This window comes from Triticum dicoccoides, chromosome 2A (genome assembly GCF_002162155.2).
Source record: "Triticum dicoccoides isolate Atlit2015 ecotype Zavitan chromosome 2A, WEW_v2.0, whole genome shotgun sequence".
Lineage (NCBI taxonomy): Eukaryota > Viridiplantae > Streptophyta > Magnoliopsida > Poales > Poaceae > Triticum > Triticum dicoccoides.
Genome location: NC_041382.1, coordinates 1293061 through 1311722, shown reverse-complemented (window position 1 = coordinate 1311722; position 18662 = coordinate 1293061). Strand labels below are relative to the sequence as shown.

General features: G+C 45.7%; 1 protein-coding gene and 1 pseudogene across 1 annotated transcript; one reads left to right on the top strand and one right to left on the bottom strand.

Moving 5' to 3' along the window:
• Window positions 1–3094: 3094 nt before the first annotated feature.
• On the bottom strand, window positions 3095–11672 carry LOC119352580 (disease resistance protein Pik-2-like). Its single transcript, XM_037619157.1, has 4 exons — window positions 11565–11672; window positions 10757–11148; window positions 10145–10361; window positions 3095–5184 (listed from the first exon to the last, which is right to left on the bottom strand). Exons 1-4 carry the CDS (start codon window positions 11670–11672, stop codon window positions 3553–3555), a joined length of 2349 nt encoding a protein of 782 aa, XP_037475054.1. The 3' UTR covers window positions 3095–3552.
• Window positions 11673–12789: 1117 nt separating this feature from the next.
• On the top strand, window positions 12790–15482 carry LOC119352579 (annotated as a pseudogene).
• Window positions 15483–18662: the final 3180 nt, after the last annotated feature.

Here is an 18662-nt window from a genome sequence, read left to right as displayed (position 1 = left end):
TAGCCCTACCATCAGCCTCTTTCTTCTGCCTCCGAGTCACAGGTCTAACTGTGATGTTAGGGGACGAAATCACTACTTTATCCTTCATAGGGGACTTTTTTTGCTTTCTTCTAGAACGAACATGAATAAATGGGACATCATCTCCCGTGTCCTGATCTTCCCAAGTTAAGGAAAGAGGGGCAGCGTTACCTAAGCCATCTTTGATGGTGATATCCGTAGGGTTGGTTTTTTATTCATGAAGCAGTTGTCTAGATGTTTCAAGTTCACGAAGAATATCAATAGTATTGAAGTTATCATCAGGTATATTGACCCCCATAAGAGAAGCACGTAACATGATAGCAGTATTGGACAGAGCAGAAAATTGATTGCCATTAGAAGATCTAAAGAGGGGAGTACCTTCGAAGTTGCGCTTCTTCAGCCGATCAGCTGCCCTCTGCTCCACCCTAGCAAGCTTTTGGTATTGGTTGCGACCCTCAATTCCAGACACCTCACGCTGCATTTCATGAATAGGAGATCCAGTAGGAGACTCAACAGTATACATATTGCGAGTCTCACTCCCCTCTTTAGATCCATCCTCCAGCTCAACAACCCGAGGCATATTAGGCCTTGCAGTTCACGCAAATGGCCGTGCAGTTCACGCGGCCCTTACTTCGTCTAGTTCTACTCACTCAGCCAAATGGCCAAAGAGGAGCATCACACGTGAATAAACCATACAAGCACTAAGGAGTGACCTGACCTGACATGCTTTATTTTATCAAATACCACTTCTCATGCCATGCTAACGAGCTCACTCTGCCAGCTTCTGCCACTTCAAACTCTGGTGAGGAGTACAGATAAGTAGCCAACAGTGCCGCCGCCGCGACTGTGCCGAACATGTTGTATGTGTGTGCGCACAACATAATAAAAGTCTGAAATCTACTAGCGGTAAAATGAGATGACTGAACTTGATTTGGCCTTTAAGCTTCCATAATTTCTACTAGCGGCAAACATATGGAATGGACGAACTGAATTATCTTAATCAAGAACAGGGATGTCCAACTAGCTTTGATAAATACACTATTCCCATCCAACTACTTTTACTTTCTATAGGACTACAGCAGTTTCAAACAATTGCCGGGTTCTAACAGAATGTATCATAATATTACGACGGGTCGTGTAGAAAACCTGAATACAAATCATGTGCAGTAACAACATTTAATTTACCACTGTTGAAACCTGAATTTTGTTCAGAGGTTATTCAAACACAAGCAAAATGGGCTAAATCAAACGGATATCATCACCATCTTCTCTGTTAAGGCTGAAAAGAGATGAATCAACTGATCTACTCTGTCTACAAGATTACAATAGTTGCAGACAGCTCACACTAACTCTTTCAGACTTCAACAGATTCAGATAACTGTTTTTCAGACTAGAACAATTTCAGTAAGCTGTTCTTCAGACCACAACAGTTTCAGTAAACGTAGTGTGTAACAAATTCAGTCAAAGATTCCAGAGATTGCTCGGAGAGTGCTGTCAAGGATATTATACCCAAACAAGTAAAGGAGCTTGAAGTAGTTCTGTATGATGGACCGAATGACATGGACCGGAATGATGGAACTAAGAGTACTAATGACAGGGATCGGAATGATGGACCGAATGACAAGAAATGGAATGATAAGCTACTGTCTTCTGTAGGCACGTGCAGCAACCTTAAATCTCTGACAATTTATGGTGATTCCAATCCGTGCTTTCTCCAACTTTCTCCTGGATCCCCATACTTTCTCCAACTTGAGAAGCTAAAGGTGGCAGGAAGGTTTGTCAAAGTTCCAGTGTGGATTGGACAGCTCAGAACTCTTGCTCTTCTTGTTATCAGGGTCTGGAAACTAGAGGAGAAGGATCTGAAGATGATCGGAGGCCTGCCCTGCCTGAGTGTTCTTGAACTAGCACTGGTTGGCACTTTGCAGGTATGTTGATGGATCACCAGAAAACAGAGACCGAGAAGCAAATCTGTGAGATGATGAACAATGGCATTATTCGTCGCAGCACCCACCTCTTCACTCTTCACGTCTGATCACCGTGGCAACTGTCATCTTGTTCTTACAACAGATGCGGAGCTTTGGTCTTCAGAGCAAATTCACCATGTATCTGGATCTAGGATCTTGTTGTCTGGATCATATTTGTGTATCAGCTCTCATGCCACCCTCTTCTGTTTCCATTTTAAACCTAATGATAATGTGTATTGTGTAATCCTAATGATGCTTGTATCAGCTTATGTTTACTACCATCAACCCTGATGATGCTTGTATCAGCTTATGTTTATGAACTTTCAATTGATGAGTTGTTTTGTAATTGTGACTTCTTCTGAACCTATATTCATATTATACTCTAAACTTGCATGTGCCGTGGCCTCCCGTCCGATCTCTGATTGTTACCACTAGTGGAGCATTTCTTGTGTCACTCTGAATGCCTTCTCTGACTGTCAAATACTTACTTCAGATTTCGCAGCTTTGTAGCAAATGATTCCAAGCTACAAAATAGATGTTTTATGGAACTATGCTTTCTTCAGTGCAGAAATGAAATACTCAAATGATTTTATCTTATTTTCATGCAGCTGTTCTTAATTTACTACTTTCCTTCACAGAATTTGGCAGTTGTGTTATTTGAGCATAGGACATTGCATTATTCTGATCAAGTTTCACAGTGACACAAGAGACAAACAGATTTCATTTGTATCAATCATCATGAATACATTCCAATTTCCAAAGCATTATGCAGCAGAATATTTGTGCCAGTGTAAAATCTCAAAGTTGTGGGAACTTTTGGCTAAGACTGTCCTATCAACACACAGAAATTTGCACTCGGAAATTTCACAACAAACTTCCTGCCTGGCATATAAATGTCTTTAACCTTCAAAAGGTCTTTCCAGCATGGACATCCTGTCCTCTTCTTCTGACAAGGGCAAGAGAAGAATGCCCCCATCAAGTATCAATCTCTTGCCAATGTTTCGCAAAATAGATGAAAGCTAGAATTACAACCGAGCACCGTCGCCGATGAAACTCAAATGGAGCTGAAGGACTAGGATTACAAACATATAATCAAGGAAGTAGAGCCTTGATCTTGCGCACAGAGTAGAATAACACGACATAATAATTCTTACAATAATTACAAAAAAGATCTCAAGGAAATTGTATCTGGATCTTGAATGCAGACTAGAATAATAACAGAACAGAATATTGCTTACAAGAATTACTAAACAGATATCAAGGAAGCAGTCTCATAATCTTGACGTACACCTACTAGAATAGCACAACAGGATATTTCTTACAACAATTACAAGCAGATATCAAGGAAATAGAGTCTTGATCTTGCACACAACAGTATTTCGTAGAAAAAATAAGCATAAATGAATATAACCCAATAGGTTGGCTTTTGGGTCACTCACACCTTATACCGATCAACAATTATTCTGGCGCAGGAGCCATCTTCCCTGGTGGCTGCACTTGGCAGATCTTCTACTAACAACTGGGTAAACTTGCCTGCTTTGTCATGCATTCTGAGATGTAACTCTTTGAGCTATGCAAGGTTCTCTAAGCTATATAGTCCCTCCAGCTTGCTGAACCGCAGTTCAAGCCTTTCGAGCTTTGGTAACACCTTCTCTGGAAAGCTTAGCGGCGGCACCGAAGGAGCTGAGATACGAAGGAGCTTTAGGTTCTCAAATCCACTAGCCGGAACTATGATCTCCCCATCAGAGTGCTCTTTATTCTCCTCGATAATGGCGGTTGTTTCCGGATCCAGCTTTGCTGCGTTAAGTGAAAATGTGAGCGAGAACAATGTCTTGAGCTTGCTCAACTGTTTCAGAGCATCAGTAGTGAGCGTCGTCACCGAGAGGGTTAGCTTCGTGAGAGCTTCCAGCTCTGTGATCCATCCTGGGAGCTCAACCAGCTTGCCAGACAGCTCGAGGGCATTGAGAAACTTCGGAGGGGTAGAGAGAGCACCTAGCGATTTTAGAAACTCAGACGACTCATCATCAATCACCAGGGTGTGGAGAGAATAGCCACCAAGGTACTCAATGGAGGAGCTTAGTTCTTCGAAAAGCTTATTATCCTTCTTGATGTTGAGCTTGTAAATGGTGAGCTTCCTCAGATCTGTCAGATGATGAAAGTCTGCCACTGTAGCTGGTCCCTCGACGATCTCAATACCTGACAGTATGCGCAGGCTTTTCATTGTTTCCTTCTTCAGATCTTCAGGAAGCTTCAGTGCCTTCCGTGTTCTTTTGTTCCCACCAAGTATGTTTGCTACTCGTTCAAGCTGGCAGATGGTGTTCGGCAACTCCGTGACATTGGTCTCTCTTATGTCAAGAGTCTCCAGATATTGGAGCTTTCCAATTTTTTTGGGTATCTTGTTGATGTCTGTCCTTCGTAGGCTTAGGTACTTGAGTAGAAGCATCTTGCATATCTCCTTGGCATGATGTTGTCTGAAATCCTGGCAACCTTCGAGGTCTAGTACTTGCACAATTCCAAACTTCAATGAATTAGAAGGCAGTTGGGTTAAGCTCCCAAATATGGTCAGAGATCGGACATGAGACAAATTCATGGTCTCCATTGTTTTCTTGTGTTTCGAGTCACCGCCTTGAAGGGACAGCCGGCGGACTTTGTTGCTAGGTGGCGCCATTAGCCAGTGGCCGCCGACCACAGTGACGAAGTTTTCCTCGCTTGCCTTGGATACAATGTACTCAAGAACCATGTCATGGACTTGGTAGCTCTTCACCTTGCCGTTGCTGCTGTGCTCCACAGCACGTATGATCTTCCTCCTCACGAGATGATTGAAATATGCCTCTGCAACATCTTCCGCACTCAGCCCATCCTTCTCGCAGACAAATCCCTCTGCCAGCCAACGCCTCGTCAGCCGCTTCCTGCTGACCTTGCTGCCCTTTCGAAATATGCATAGATACAAGGAGCAAGTCCTGATCTCACCAGGCATATCATTGTAGCAGTGATTGAGTATCCTGGTGACTCCGTCCTGGCCAAGAGCTTTCCCGGAGTCTGGTACCAGTGCTTTGCAAACTTCACTCCACTTGGTTGCCAGTTTGTCATTGTTGCAGGCGGCATGCCCAGCCATGATAACTATGGCCAATGGCAGACCCCCGCACATTTGCCAGAGTTTGGATGGAATTTTCTCTTTTTTTTCCTTAGACTTGTCCTCACTGTTAGAGAATATGTTTCCGTAGCATCTCAAACTCCTTTCCTTCTCCTACTCAAACTCCTTGTAATATTCCTTGTACTCCAAGCTTGGCTTCGGCAGCATCAATCAATATAAACAGAACCGCAGCTCTCCTCGAGGGAGTAGGAACGCTTATTATCTTTTATGGTAATCAGAGCCACCTCTTCTCCTACATCTAGCTACAAATCAAAACCCTAGAACCACATATCATCGTCTCCATGGCTTCTTCGTCCGGCGTCGGCCTCAACCTCGGATCGCCGCCATCTGAGAAGCTAGCAAGAGGAAACTTCATCCTCTGGAAGACCCAGGTGCTCCCAGCCCTGCGAGGTGCGCAGGTAACCGGGCTCCTGGACAACTCTGACGCCGCTCCACCCAAGACTGTGGAGAACACGAAGGCGGACAAGACGACGGCCCTCGAGCCGAACCCTCTGTACGGGCCCTGGATCGCCAAAGACCAGCAGGTCCTGTCATATCTTCTCAACTCCATGTCTCCAGAAATCCTTGCGCAAGTCGTCGGGAAGGACTCCACCTATGAGCTCTGGACGACGGTGAACAATCTCTTCGCCGCGCAATCACAGTCCCGGATCACCAATCTAAGGATCGCGATCACCAATACCAAGAAGGGCACAATGTCGAGCTCGGCGTATATGGCGAAGATGAAAAGCCTTGGGGATGAACTAGCTGCCGCTGGTCGTCCCGTCTCTGATCCGGAGATGGTGGACTACATACTCGCAGGACTCGACCGCGACTACGACTCCGTGGTGGCGGCGATCGGCGCTGTCAAGAACACAATCACCGCCGATGACCTCTTCGCTCAGATCTCCGCCTTTGATCAGAGGATGGAGATGCTGGGAGACTCGTCTTCAGGCGGGTTTCATTCATCTGCCAACGCCGTCTACAGAGGCCGCGGCCAGTCCCGTGGTAGATCCCGTGGGCGAGGAGGAAGAGGGCGCGGCCGCGGTGACCGCGGTGACCGCCAGCCTTCTCCTGCAAATAGAGGCGGCGGATTCAGAGGACGCCCTCGACAGCAACAGCAACAGCAGGTACGCGAGCAGCAGCATGACTATCCTGAGTGCCAGATATGCTATAGACATCATCCAGGAGGTGCACGTGTCTGCTGGTGGCGCTATGAAGAGAATGATCAAGAAGAGAAAGAGGCGCATGCTGTCTCCTATGGCGTGGACACTAATTGGTACGCAGACAGTGCAGCAACAAATCACATCACAGGTGAACTTGACAAGTTGACAGTACGGGAGAAGTACAACGGAGGCGACCAAATTCGCACGGCAAGCGGTTCTGGTATGAATATCACCCACATTGGTAGTTCAATTGTTCAAAACCCCATGAAAAATTTGCACCTTAAAGATGTCTTGCATGTTACTCAAACTTCCAAAAATCTTGTTTCTGTTCATCGATTCACCCTTGATAATAATGTTCTTATAGAATTCTATCCTCACTTTTTCTTGGTTAAGGATTTGAGCACAAGGAGAATCATTCTTAGAGGACGGTGCGTGGGAGGCCTCTATCCACTCATATCATCATCATCTTCTTCATGGTCCAATAAACAAGCAAATATTGTCACCAAGCCATCATCATCAAGGTGGCATAGTCGATTAGGTCATCCATCTTCAGTCATAGTTAAATATGTTCTTAGCAAAAATAAACTCTCTTATGAGAATAGTGTTGAGTCAGTTTGTGATCCGTGTCAACAAGCAAAAAGTCATCAATTACCCTATCCCATCTCTACTAGTGTGTCTACTGCTCCTCTACAACTTATATTTTCAGATGTATGGGGACCAGCCCCTACTTCAGTTGGGAGATTTTCTTACTATGTAAGCTTTATTGATGACTATAGTAAATTTACTTGGATTTACTTGTTAAAGAAACGGTCTGATGTATTCCAAGTCTTCATCAATTTTCAAAACCTTGTTGAACGCAAACTGAACTCCAAGATCATTGCTATGCAAAGTGACTGGGGTGGTGAGTACGAAAAATTGAACTCTTTCTTCCAAAAACTTGGTATTTCACATCATGTCTCTTGCCCTCATGCTCACCAACAAAACGGATCTGCTGAAAGAAAGCACCGTCACGTAGTTGATATGGGGCTAGCATTGCTAGCAAATGCATCCATGCCACTCAAATTCTGGGATGAAGCATTCTTAACCGCTACATATCTTATCAATTTGCTTCCTAGTAAAGTCATCAAATTTGAAACACCTATTACACGACTCCTTGGTGTCACACCCAACTACACATCTCTTCGTGTTTTCGGTTGTGCACGTTGGCCCAACCTCAGACCCTATAACACACGCAAACTCGCTTTTCGCTCCAAAAAGTGTGTCTTCTTAGGCTATAGTCCCATGCACAAAGGAGTTAAATGTCTAGATGTTCCTACTAGTAGGGTCTACATATCCAGAGATGTAGTTTTTGATGAGTCAGTGTTCCCTTTTGCTTCCCTTCATCCCAATGCTGGTGCACTTCTCCGCAAGGAAATCCTTCTTCTTCCTCCACATCTTCGGTCTTTTGATCATGGGGGCGACAGTTGTACTAACCAAAGTGATGATATTCCTGCTGGTATTGGTTCTTCTCTGTTGCCTGTACAGGTCCCTGGTGAAAACGGCGCTCAAAATGATCAAAATTTCGAAAATCAAGCTCAAGATCATCTTATATTTCATGCTGAGGAAGGAGACGAACCTGGCACAGATGACAAAGCTGATCCGGCGGCGCCCGCAACTCCTGTTCGTGCGCAGACCTCGGATCCCGCGGCCAAATCAGCCTCGGATCGCGCTCCCACCAACCGCAGCGCTGATTCAGCAGCAGGCGGGACCAGCTGCGGGGTCGGCTGCGGGGCCGAATCCGCCTCGCCCAGCGCGCGCCACTCCCACGCCGCCACCTCAGCAGCAGGCGGGACCAGCCGTGGGGCCGAATCTCCCTCGCCCAGCGTGCGCCTGCAACCGCGGTCGGGCGATCGATCCGCTGTGCCGGCTCGGGCGGCTGGCACCCGTGTGGTGGACACACAAGCGGCCACACCAACGGCTACAGGATCCTCTGCGCAGGTGGCGCCAGATTCGCCTGTGTCATCACATGCAGCTTCCTCGGGATCTTCTGCGGCGAGTGCTCCTGTGGTCCAGCCAGTAGTTTCTTCACGAGTTATGACTCGATTACAGAAAGGTATACGAAATCCTAAAATAAGAAAAGATGGGACTATACCATATGGAATGTTGTGTATTTCAGGAGAACCAACAACATTGAATAGTGCACTTGATGATCCTAAGTGGAAGAAGGCAATGGATGAGGAATATTCTGCACTTATGAGGAACAAGACATGGCATCTTGTACCAAATCAGAAAGGTAAAAATATCATCGATTGCAAATGGGTTTACAGAATTAAAAAGAAGGCAGATGGCTCCATTGACAGGTACAAAGCACGTCTCGTTGCAAAGGGTTTTAAACAACGTTATGGTATTGATTATGAGGACACTTTCAGTCCTGTTGTTAAAGCTGCAACTATCAGACTTGTGCTAGCCATTGCTGTATCCAAGGGTTGGAGTCTACGACAGCTAGATGTACAGAATGCGTTTTTGCATGGCATTCTAGAAGAGGAAGTGTTTATGAGACAACCACCTGGTTATGAGGACAAGAAGTCACCACATTATGTTTGCAAGCTTGACAAGGCACTCTATGGTTTAAAACAAGCACCCAGAGCATGGTACTCCAGATTGAGCTTACAGTTGAAATATCTTGGTTTCATTGCCTCCAAAGCTGATACATCATTGTTTATTTATAACAAGGCTGGAGTAGTCATTTTTGTGCTTATATATGTTGATGATATCATAGTTGCAAGTTCTTTACAAAATGCTACTAATGCACTTCTGCATGATTTGAGCTCAGAGTTTGCCTTGAAAGACCTAGGTGATTTGCATTTCTTCCTAGGTATTGAGGTCAAGAAAACTCAAGATGGAATTGTGTTAAATCAGGAGAAATATATCACTGAGCTTCTGTCTCGCATGGGGATGAAGAATTGCAAGCCAGTTCCTACACCTTTGTCTTCCTCAGAAAAACTTTCAGCATATGAAGGTGTGCCACTTCAGGAGGAGGAAAGTACAAGGTATAGGAGTACTGTGGGAGCATTACAATATTTAACTCTCACACGTCCAGATATCTCATTTGCTGTCAACAAGGTTTGTCAATATCTGTGCACCTACTTCTGCACATTGGTCAGCTGTCAAGAGAATTGTAAGATATGTAAAGCGTACTATGGGAATAGGACTTCATTTCAAACGGTCTAATTCCTCTCTTGTGAGTGCATTCTCTGATGCTGACTGGGCAGGATGCAGTGATGACAGAAGATCAACTGGAGGCTTTGCAGTATTTTTTGGGTCTAACCTTATTTCTTGGAGTGCCAGAAAGCAAGCCACCGTGTCACGGTCAAGCACAGAAGCTGAATATAAGTCCTTGGCAAATGCAACTGCAGAAATCATTTGGGTTGAATCACTTCTTGAGGAATTGGGAATCAAGAAGAATCGTATCTCATGTTTATGGTGTGATAACTTGGGAGCAACATATTTGTCTGCAAATCCTGTGTTTCATGCAAGGACAAAGCACATCAAAATTGATTTTCACTTTGTGCGAGAAAGGGTTGCAGCCAAGAAACTCGAGATACGGTTTATTCCCTCCAATGATCAAGTAGCAGATGGTTTTCCAAAGGCATTGCCATCAAGACCATTTGAGGAGTTCAAGAGTAATCTTAATCTAGGGTAGTTAAGATTAAGGGAGGGTGTTAGAGAATATGTTTCCGTAGCATCTCAAACTCCTTTCCTTCTCCTACTCAAACTCCTTGTAATATTCCTTGTACTCCAAGCTTGGCTTCGGCAGCATCAATCAATATAAACAGAACCGCAGCTCTCCTCGAGGGAGTAGGAACGCTTATTATCTTTCACTCACTAATTCCAGATTCGGTCATGAATAAATCTTTAGACTTGTCGTCGCTAAGTACCACCACTTTATGAATGTGATCTCCACTGTCTCTTCTGCATGCACTGGCAACAGCTTGAAACCGTGTGGTAACTATTACTCTACTGCCTTTCTTACTTGTAGGCAATGAGTTCTTTATCTTCTCCCACATTGTTGCAGACCACACATCGTCAACTAAGAGCAAGTAACTGCAATGAGAGGGAAAAAAATAAATATTAGATAAGCTCTTTTACACAGCGTAGAGGTAAAATAAGACTTGCTGTTCTCTGGATGTTGGGTTTTGCCTTATGAAATATCAACATCAAGGAAGTGGCCACACAAAAATTCAGTTATGACCAAAAGTTGAAGTATTATACTGGCATGTCCTTTTTGTTGACACACGAAGCTTTTGCAATCTTGATTAAATGTTCAATACTATTGTCCACAAGTTGCTCAAATGCTCAAATCACAATTGATTACTTCCTTTTAAATAAGATGCATGATTTGCAATGGTTTTATGCTCCTGCATAGTACTATGCAACTCTACAATTTAGTGATGAACTAATTGAGCAACACATACTCTCAACATGAAAATATGGTGTACCTTTTTCCATTCAAGTACTCCTCCAGGTGCCTCTTGAGATCTTGTGTTGTCTGGGATGTGATGCCACCTTGCTGCTCACCGTCCTTGTCGCCCTTGGGCATGATACTGGCCCATACTGTTCCAATGGCAGCCATGAGGCATTTCTTCCCAGAGGGGCCGCCGCCACCGGTGCATTGCTCCTCATTATCATCTTTGGATTGAGGCTTGACTTGACTGAGTATGGTCAGCAGTATCGCGTCAATGTCAGAGCTCTGGGACACGGTGACCGTCGCCCGGCGATCAAATTGATCGCCGTATGCCTGGTACAAGGCCGTGGCGATGGTCGTCTTGCCGACCCCTCCGAAGCCAACGATGGACAGCACGGCCTGGTGAGCTCGGATCCCGGGTGTGCGCTGCAGCTAGATCTAGAGTGAGCTCAGAATGGGGGATTGGATTCCCTCCCTCGCGTTGGTAGAGACTGACAGCATGTCTTTGTTTCCATTTTTTAATTTTTTCAAGACTAGGACTCTTTCCGTCTCATAATATAAAAATGTTTTTGACAGAAGGAATAATATGGAACGAATGAAGTAGTATGAAATTTTATAGAAAACAGAAAAAACAATTACAAAAGACCACCACTTATCATGAACATCAAGTATAGTATAAACTTTACACCCAAACTAATCCCAAGGTAAGCCGCCCCACACGTGATAAACACAACGCAAAGGAACCTACCCTAAACAGAAAATCAAAGCCGCGTCTCTCGACCGACACCGATCACCTCGAAGTGCAACTATTTCAACTGGACTTCCCTTGTCGGCGTACCAACCATCCTTGAATGCCTGAAAGGAGATGACGAGTGGGTGGCGTCATTGTGACCATAATCTCGCAACACACCGACCTTTGCACTGTCGAGGGCACGCAACCCAACTTTCATCTCTCGTTCGATCGAGGGAAAACACAGCTTTGGACCTTCAATCAATGCCAGCATAATCAAGGGCCGCTAGCACCACACGTAGCCGACATCCGCACCAACTCCAAATCCATATCGCACGCCACCACCTCCATCACCCGCGTCGGCATCATCAAAGGACAGCACCGCAATCCAGCCGTTGCTTCTTGCGCAACACCTCCTAGCGGAGATCATAGAGTCGCGACCACCTTGGCCTAGACATGTTGGCGCCACCAAATCCCTCGTCGGCGGCTCCAGGAGCCCACACCCACGCGCCAAAACCCTCCATTTTGACTCCCCTGCCGAGCTCCGCCGCTTCGCTGCATTTCCCGCCAGACGTCGCCACACTAGAAGAACCCCCGCGCCGCCTATGTGACGCCTCACCCTCGCGCGAAGGAAGCCCGTCGGAGCGTGTTGACCATGCTCCCCGCCTTCGAGGTCGGGCGACGCTGCCACTGCCGGTGCCGCCCAGGGAAGCATGAAGGAGGAGGGGTTGGGCTAGGGTTTCATCGTCCGGAGCCACCCACGCAAGCATCCATGGAGCAAAGGGGAAAGTATGAAAAATAGTGTTTTGGTTTCCCTCTTTGTTTTTATTAAGTCCGAAGGAAAGGAAACTCTCCCTTCAACACCTATTACACTACGCAAAGGCTAGGGTTTCATCCTCCGGAGCCGCATACACAAGCAGCTGGGGAGGAAAGGGGAAAGTATGAAAAATAGTGTTTTGGTTTCCCTCTTTGTTTTCTGTTAAGTCCGAAAGAAAGGACATCTCCCTTCAGCACCTATTACACTGCGCAAAGGCTAGGGTATCACTTTACACAAACCAGGTTAGGGCAACTCCAACGATGATCACCAAATCGCCCACAAATGTCTAGAGTGAACGCTTTGGACACTTTTGACCATTCAACGACGATATCAAATTTGTTTGGACTGGTCTAGACGTTCAAAATCCCACAATCCAGCAACGAACTGATAAGAGGCTTGCGAGCGTCCAGATGTCTAGGATATCCTCTGTGTAGGGGAACAGGCCACGCAACAAAAATAATATGCTACACGATCACACCCGTGAACACTATGAAGATGGCGGTAATGATCAAACTCGCCGATGGTGCAGAGTAGCCGAAGCAGTGACGAGTCAGTGCAGGTGACGATCATGCCGATTCCTGCAGCTAGGTTATACCTCCCAGCCGCCAGAATTATTCTCCAAGACAAGTCGAAGTAGACGACCCCTTCGAGGTATCCACGCGTTCCACATAGTAGTTTGGCAGAGCTTTGACGTCTAGGAAGAAGAAACTGAAGAGAGAAGGCCTGGCGGCGCTTATCGTCTAATTATCTTAGACAAATTAGACCGAGATTAGAGGCCGTCTAATTAGGAGCCTAAACAGTTAGGCCAATTAGACTCAGAGAGTGTGGAGCTATGCGGGAGAGAGGCCCTTTGGATTGATGTGTCTCAAGAGAGTCCTGCACACATTTTAAAAGGTTCAAAATCATGGATTTGAGAAAAGTTCAAAAAATTTGAAAAAATCATGGATTTTAAAAGGTTCATAAATTTGGAAAAAATAATATATAAAAAAGATCATGAATTTGAAAACAAATCATGGAATTTGGAAAAACTCCATGATATTTTTTTAATCAGTATTTGGAAAGATTTCAAAAAAATTGGAAAATGTTGACGGATTTGAAAAAGATTCACAAACTTGGGAAAAGGTCATAGATTTGAAAAGGTGCATAGAGTTTTTTTAAAATGTTCACTATCTTTTAAAAAGTAAAAGGTTAACGAATGTAAAAATCGTTCATGGATTTCATAGATATGAAAAAAGTTTAATGGATTTGAAAAAGATTTATAAGTTTGAGAAACGTTCACGAATTTAAGAAAATGTTCATGTATTTGGAAAAAAATTTAAAAATTCATCATGAATTTAAGAAAAGTTCATGATTTTTAAAAAGTTTCCAAATTTGAGAAAATAATGAAAAAAGTTTCCAAATTTAAGAAAGGTGCTTGTTTCCATATTTTGTCCAGAATTACAAAAAAAAAATTTGTGTTTTCAAATTTCGTTCACAAATTCAAAAAAAAAAAGTTGCCATTTTATCAGATATTCGGCTGTTCTCCAGATTTGGTACAGGTTTCCCTCGCAGAAGACCAGGCTGTTCTCCAGATTTGGTACAGGTTTCCCTCGCAGAAGAGCAGGTTCTTGGCGCGACAACGTGTTGTACGACGGGACAAAGCTAGTGGTTGCCGTCCGTGGTCTCGTCCAGTCTCCTCTACAAGATGATGACCGCCTTCTGACATCGATAAAGTGCTGGTGTTCCTCGTAGAAGATTAGGTGTTGTATGCCCGTGAAGAACTGGTGGCCACGATGACGCTCCGGCAGGCGTAGCACGTACAAGTCTCCACGTTGAGTGAGGCCGTACAAGTGGGGCCGTTCCAGCCACCGCTGCCGACCGCCGTGCCGTCCGTTGCCCCCGTACGTTTCATCAATTTTTCCGATTTCTGTAGGTCATCTTGCTTCAGTTTGATCTAATTTCTTTTTTTCCTTATCACCCTCCCAGGAGATCAAGAGGTATCATACTAACTAGATCGTCAGAGAGTCGGCGATTATGAGCGGTTCCTGAACCTGGGGCTGTATGACGGCCACAAACGCCTGTATTTGCTGCGGCTGCGGCGCTTGGACCTCTCCAAGATGGACTTTTTTCACCGGACAGCAGAAGAGGCGGCTGAACATGGCAACACTGACGCCCGCCAAGGCCCGTGCCACCAACAGGCGAAGGACCTGCAACACCCAAGATCCGGCGACGGTGGAGGCAGCGGCGCCCAAGATCGTTCCGCCAAAACCCGAGCTGCTCATGGGGCCGCCGCAAATCTCCCCCTGCCTGGACTCCCGTCGCTTCGTCCATTTCTTCCCCACCGCCTCGGAGAGCAAGGTCGTCTTGGGCGACCGCGGGAACCGCATGTTACGCTTCAACATCGCCAATAGCTCCAGCTACGTCGACACCATGCCATGCCTCCACGGGGTCAAGGAGTTGCCGATGGCCATCTCCGTCCCTCCGACGGACTTACACCGCCCTGACGGCGATGACACGGGCGACCTCTACATCATCGACGGCCTCCTCCATCCGGACAAGGCGGAGGCGCGGCCGCAGTTCGAGGCCCTGGTGTGGAGGGGGTTCCGGCCATCCGCCTTATCTAGCAGGTTCTGGCACTGCGACATCCTCCCGCTGCCGCCGTGGATCAGCCACCACGAGCACGCCATGGTCTTCGGCCACGCCCTCGTCGGCGACAGCATCTGCTTCTCCATCTGCGGCGCCGAGGGTGCCGGCACCTACTGCTTCCACATCGCGACTCGTGAGTGGAGCAAAGCTGGGGACTGGCTCATGCCCTTCAATGGCAAGGCGGATTATGTCCCTGAGCTTGGACTCTGGTTTGGCGTCTCAAACAACCTCCCCTGCGCTGCCGACCTCTCGGGCGTCGTTAGAGGGGACGAGCTGTCGCCGGACAAGATGCGGATCTGGGCGCGTGATGACCTGCCGGAGGAGTGGCAGCCAAAGAGCTTGCACAATCCCTGCATCGTCAGCCTCGGTTCCGGTAGGTTCATCGTCGTCGACTTCTTGGATGCCATGAAATTCAACAAGGAATGGAACGAGATGGAATCCGTCAAGGAATTTGCCCTCTTCACCGGTATGGAGGTAGCGTACAGCAACGGCAAAGGCAAAGGGACGATGCATGAACTCCGTATGATGAAGCACAAATCCCGCCGTTACATGTTTAACAATCAACAGAGGATCGAGGCAGTGCTCTGAATGGCATTCACTCTGGGACTTAATTTGCTATCGTGGCTGCTCCCTGTTTACAGCTAGTACTGACTAACTATATATAGTGTTAAGTTAGCTTAAATAATCCATGCATCTTACTGAAGCGATGCATCTTGTCATAAGAAATATTTTATTCGATGGAAATTTTAACCATTGTGCTATCGTAAGCTTAGCTGAAGAATCCGATCCAGGTAGAAAGGAATTGTAGCAACTAGATAACGCTCCGCAAGTTGTTGCGGAAATTATAGCAATGAACTTACCAAAAATTAATTTAGCTATATCAAAATGGTATCGCACGGGAGTAGATTGAAAACCCAGGTTTGTTATCCTCAAATTTTAGTTTTTTCGAATTTTGTTGGTAATTTTTAAGTTTAATATTCGTATAGGTGTAGAGCACCCAGGAGCTCATGTGTATTTTCCTTCTACAGAGCAAAAACACACATATATAAGCCCGACTGCTAGTCAGTCTATGAGATAGGGTGATCTCCAGTTAGCCTTTCCGCGCGCTTCACCTCCGCTGCCCGCCGCCGAGCCAAGTTCAGACCTATGGCTTGTGTGTGTTTAATTTTTTTCAGGTCAAAAACAGATAATTAATTACAAATCATTTACGGATGCGCCACGAATCTAAGACGTCAAATCAAAGGTTGTTGCCGACTCAGGCATGGATCCAGCCCATCCCTACCATGACCATCTCATACGCAAACCTGGGCGGATTCCCAGGCATGCCTCGCTGAACGGCCTAAATTTGGGCACCTCGCCGGAGGAGCCGGCAGCATGCGCCTGTTCTTTTTTTTGTGTGGCAAAAGCTGCCGATGGAAGAAGATGGAGCGCAATGCACACCAGCCTTGAGACCGTGATTAACAGATTGGAGAGCGTTTTTTTTTTTTGGAGTCAAAATCAAACGTACGCCGAAACCAAACGACCCAAACGCTTGGACCTTTCCAAGATGGACTTGTTTCACCCGACGGCACAAGAGGCGGCTGCTGCAAATTATTTTACAACAAAGCCACAAAAAATAGAACGAACTATTGGCCACAAAAAGCAAAAAAATAGAACAAACTATTGGCCACGAAAAGCAATTGCACTCCACCATATCTTGAGGGCCTTCACACCAGGTTCTTTCTCATGCATGACAAACATCGCTTCCATCAATGTGTCCCGTCGATCCAGTACAGGTAGTCACCCTTGAGTCTTGGAACGCCTTCGGTGTACATCAATACCACATTATTCCTCCCGAAAAACACCGTGTAGCCCTCCGCTATGGATAATATTTCAGAACGAATATTTCATCATCCCTTACATGATAGCGGCCGCCTTCTGGCAGCAGCAGAGTGACCGTGTAACCCGCGTTCCTCCATATTTGGTATAGGTTGCCCTGGTAGAAGACCAAGTTCTTCGCGCTACTATGTCCCGACACAATGTCATACGACGGGACAAAGCTAGTGGCAGGACCGAATAGAAGGTTGGCTGAGGACAGGAAGAGATCGAGCATGGTCAGTGGTGCATTTCGGTCTCATCCAGTCGCTTACTCGTTGCAACAAATTTGGCGAAGCATTGTTGTCCGAGAGGTAACTTCCTAAGATATCCTTCCAGGTATTTCTCTTGCATCAATAGTTGCAAGGTACTCCTCTTGCCGTTCAGCACCCACCTTATTTACTATAACAAGATCCTCGTCTAAAATTTTATGAGGAAAAATATGATTCTCCCCATTCTATACGTATTTGGTAAACTCTCCTCATAGGAGTCTCGCCCATCGTATTGCCTTGACGAAGCTGGCCAAAAACACAAGTGAATGGTTGGATGAAAGTGTTCCACCAGTTTGTCCATGCCACCGAAGAGTTTCCGACCCAAGTTCTGTTGGGAATATAGTGGGGTTGCTTTGGGTCGAGCGCAAGAAAGGCCACCAATATGCATAAGTAATACTTGTGTCATCTATTGTGTATAAACTGTGCAATGGGGTATATGGTACATGCTGATCTAATCTGAATTGTCAAGCAACCCGATCGGGATGATACGGCTCAACAATGCACAAGTCATCGTGATAATAAGACCTTCTCCATGGCAGCATCCCACGTCGGATGGAAATAGTGAATGCTTTTTGTAGCCGACCTGCGCTAGTTATTGGACAAATTTGGTGGGTACCATGAAATATTATTATAGTCCTTGAAGAAAGCATGTGCCTTTTCAGGGATAAAATCATGTGGAATCTTGAAAATAATTCCCACCATAGATAATTTCCCTAGGTAAAGTATAGAAATTGAAAGCTTATCCAATCTTGCTCTTTTGCCAAACATTTTACTTAAATAAACCCCCATCCAACCAATAATAAAATGGACGTGCCATCCCCTAATCCTATAGCAGGGTCCTATAGGATGGGTGTTGATTCGACAAAGAAAAATATATAAAACAAAGAGCTGGCAGAGCTAATGAAATTCGGTGCCTTGGAGTGATCTAGGACGCCATTACAAGGAAACTAGAGTGAATGTAAGGTCCTGCACCAATGAGATCAAATTAAATGCAGGAAGATACAAGCTTACCTCACGAAGAGACTTTAAAGGAACGAAGTGGTTTCCCTGGTTGTGAAAATGATCACACCAGGTTTGGAAAGTCACCTGACCACCATTATTCTTGGCAAGCTGGTCATGAGCGGATAATAGATCTGATAGGAAGTCAGGGAATAGGCAAAGGGAGGGGTCTAATGGTTGTTCTAGTGGAATCAATTCCTCGTACAAATCTCCATCCAAAGCATATATTAAAATCGCGGGAGAAACGATTTCGCGACAGCCTCTCCCAGCAGCTATAGCGGCCCCATAGCGGGCAATCGTGGCAAATAGCGGAAATTTTTCAGACGGGAGAGATGATTTCTGAAGGGTTTTGCTCATTGTTGAGCCATTTAGAGGTAGTTGTGGAGGATTTCGCTGCAGCAGCCATAGCGTAGCGACGAGGCTCCTGGGTAGCTATAGCGCAGCTATCGCGGCTATTTTGCGGGCTACTTTAATCTATGATCCAAAGGGAGCCCAGCCATTTGACACATATCAAGGAGCGTAATAGTACGCTCACAACATGAGAGTGAGAATGTATTAGTTTTTGGATGCCATTTTTCTAACAAAGCTAAAGCTATGTTGCTCTTAATCTTGAAGAAAATTTCTGGCATGCAATATTGGCGGC

What these genes read in the sequence shown, in the direction of transcription:
- LOC119352580 (XM_037619157.1), bottom strand. Translation starts at nt 11,672, where the DNA reads ATGAAAGTTGGGTTGCGTGCCCTCGACAGTGCAAAGGTCGGTGTGTTG. An exon ending in CTTTCAGGCATTCAAGGATG is followed by an intron (nt 11,149 to 11,564) that starts GTTGGTACGCCG and finishes ATCTAGCTGCAG; the next exon opens with CGCACACCCGGGATCCGAGC. An exon ending in TCATGACCGAATCTGGAATT is followed by an intron (nt 5,185 to 10,144) that starts AGTGAGTGAAAG and finishes ATATTCTCTAAC; the next exon opens with AGTGAGGACAAGTCTAAGGA.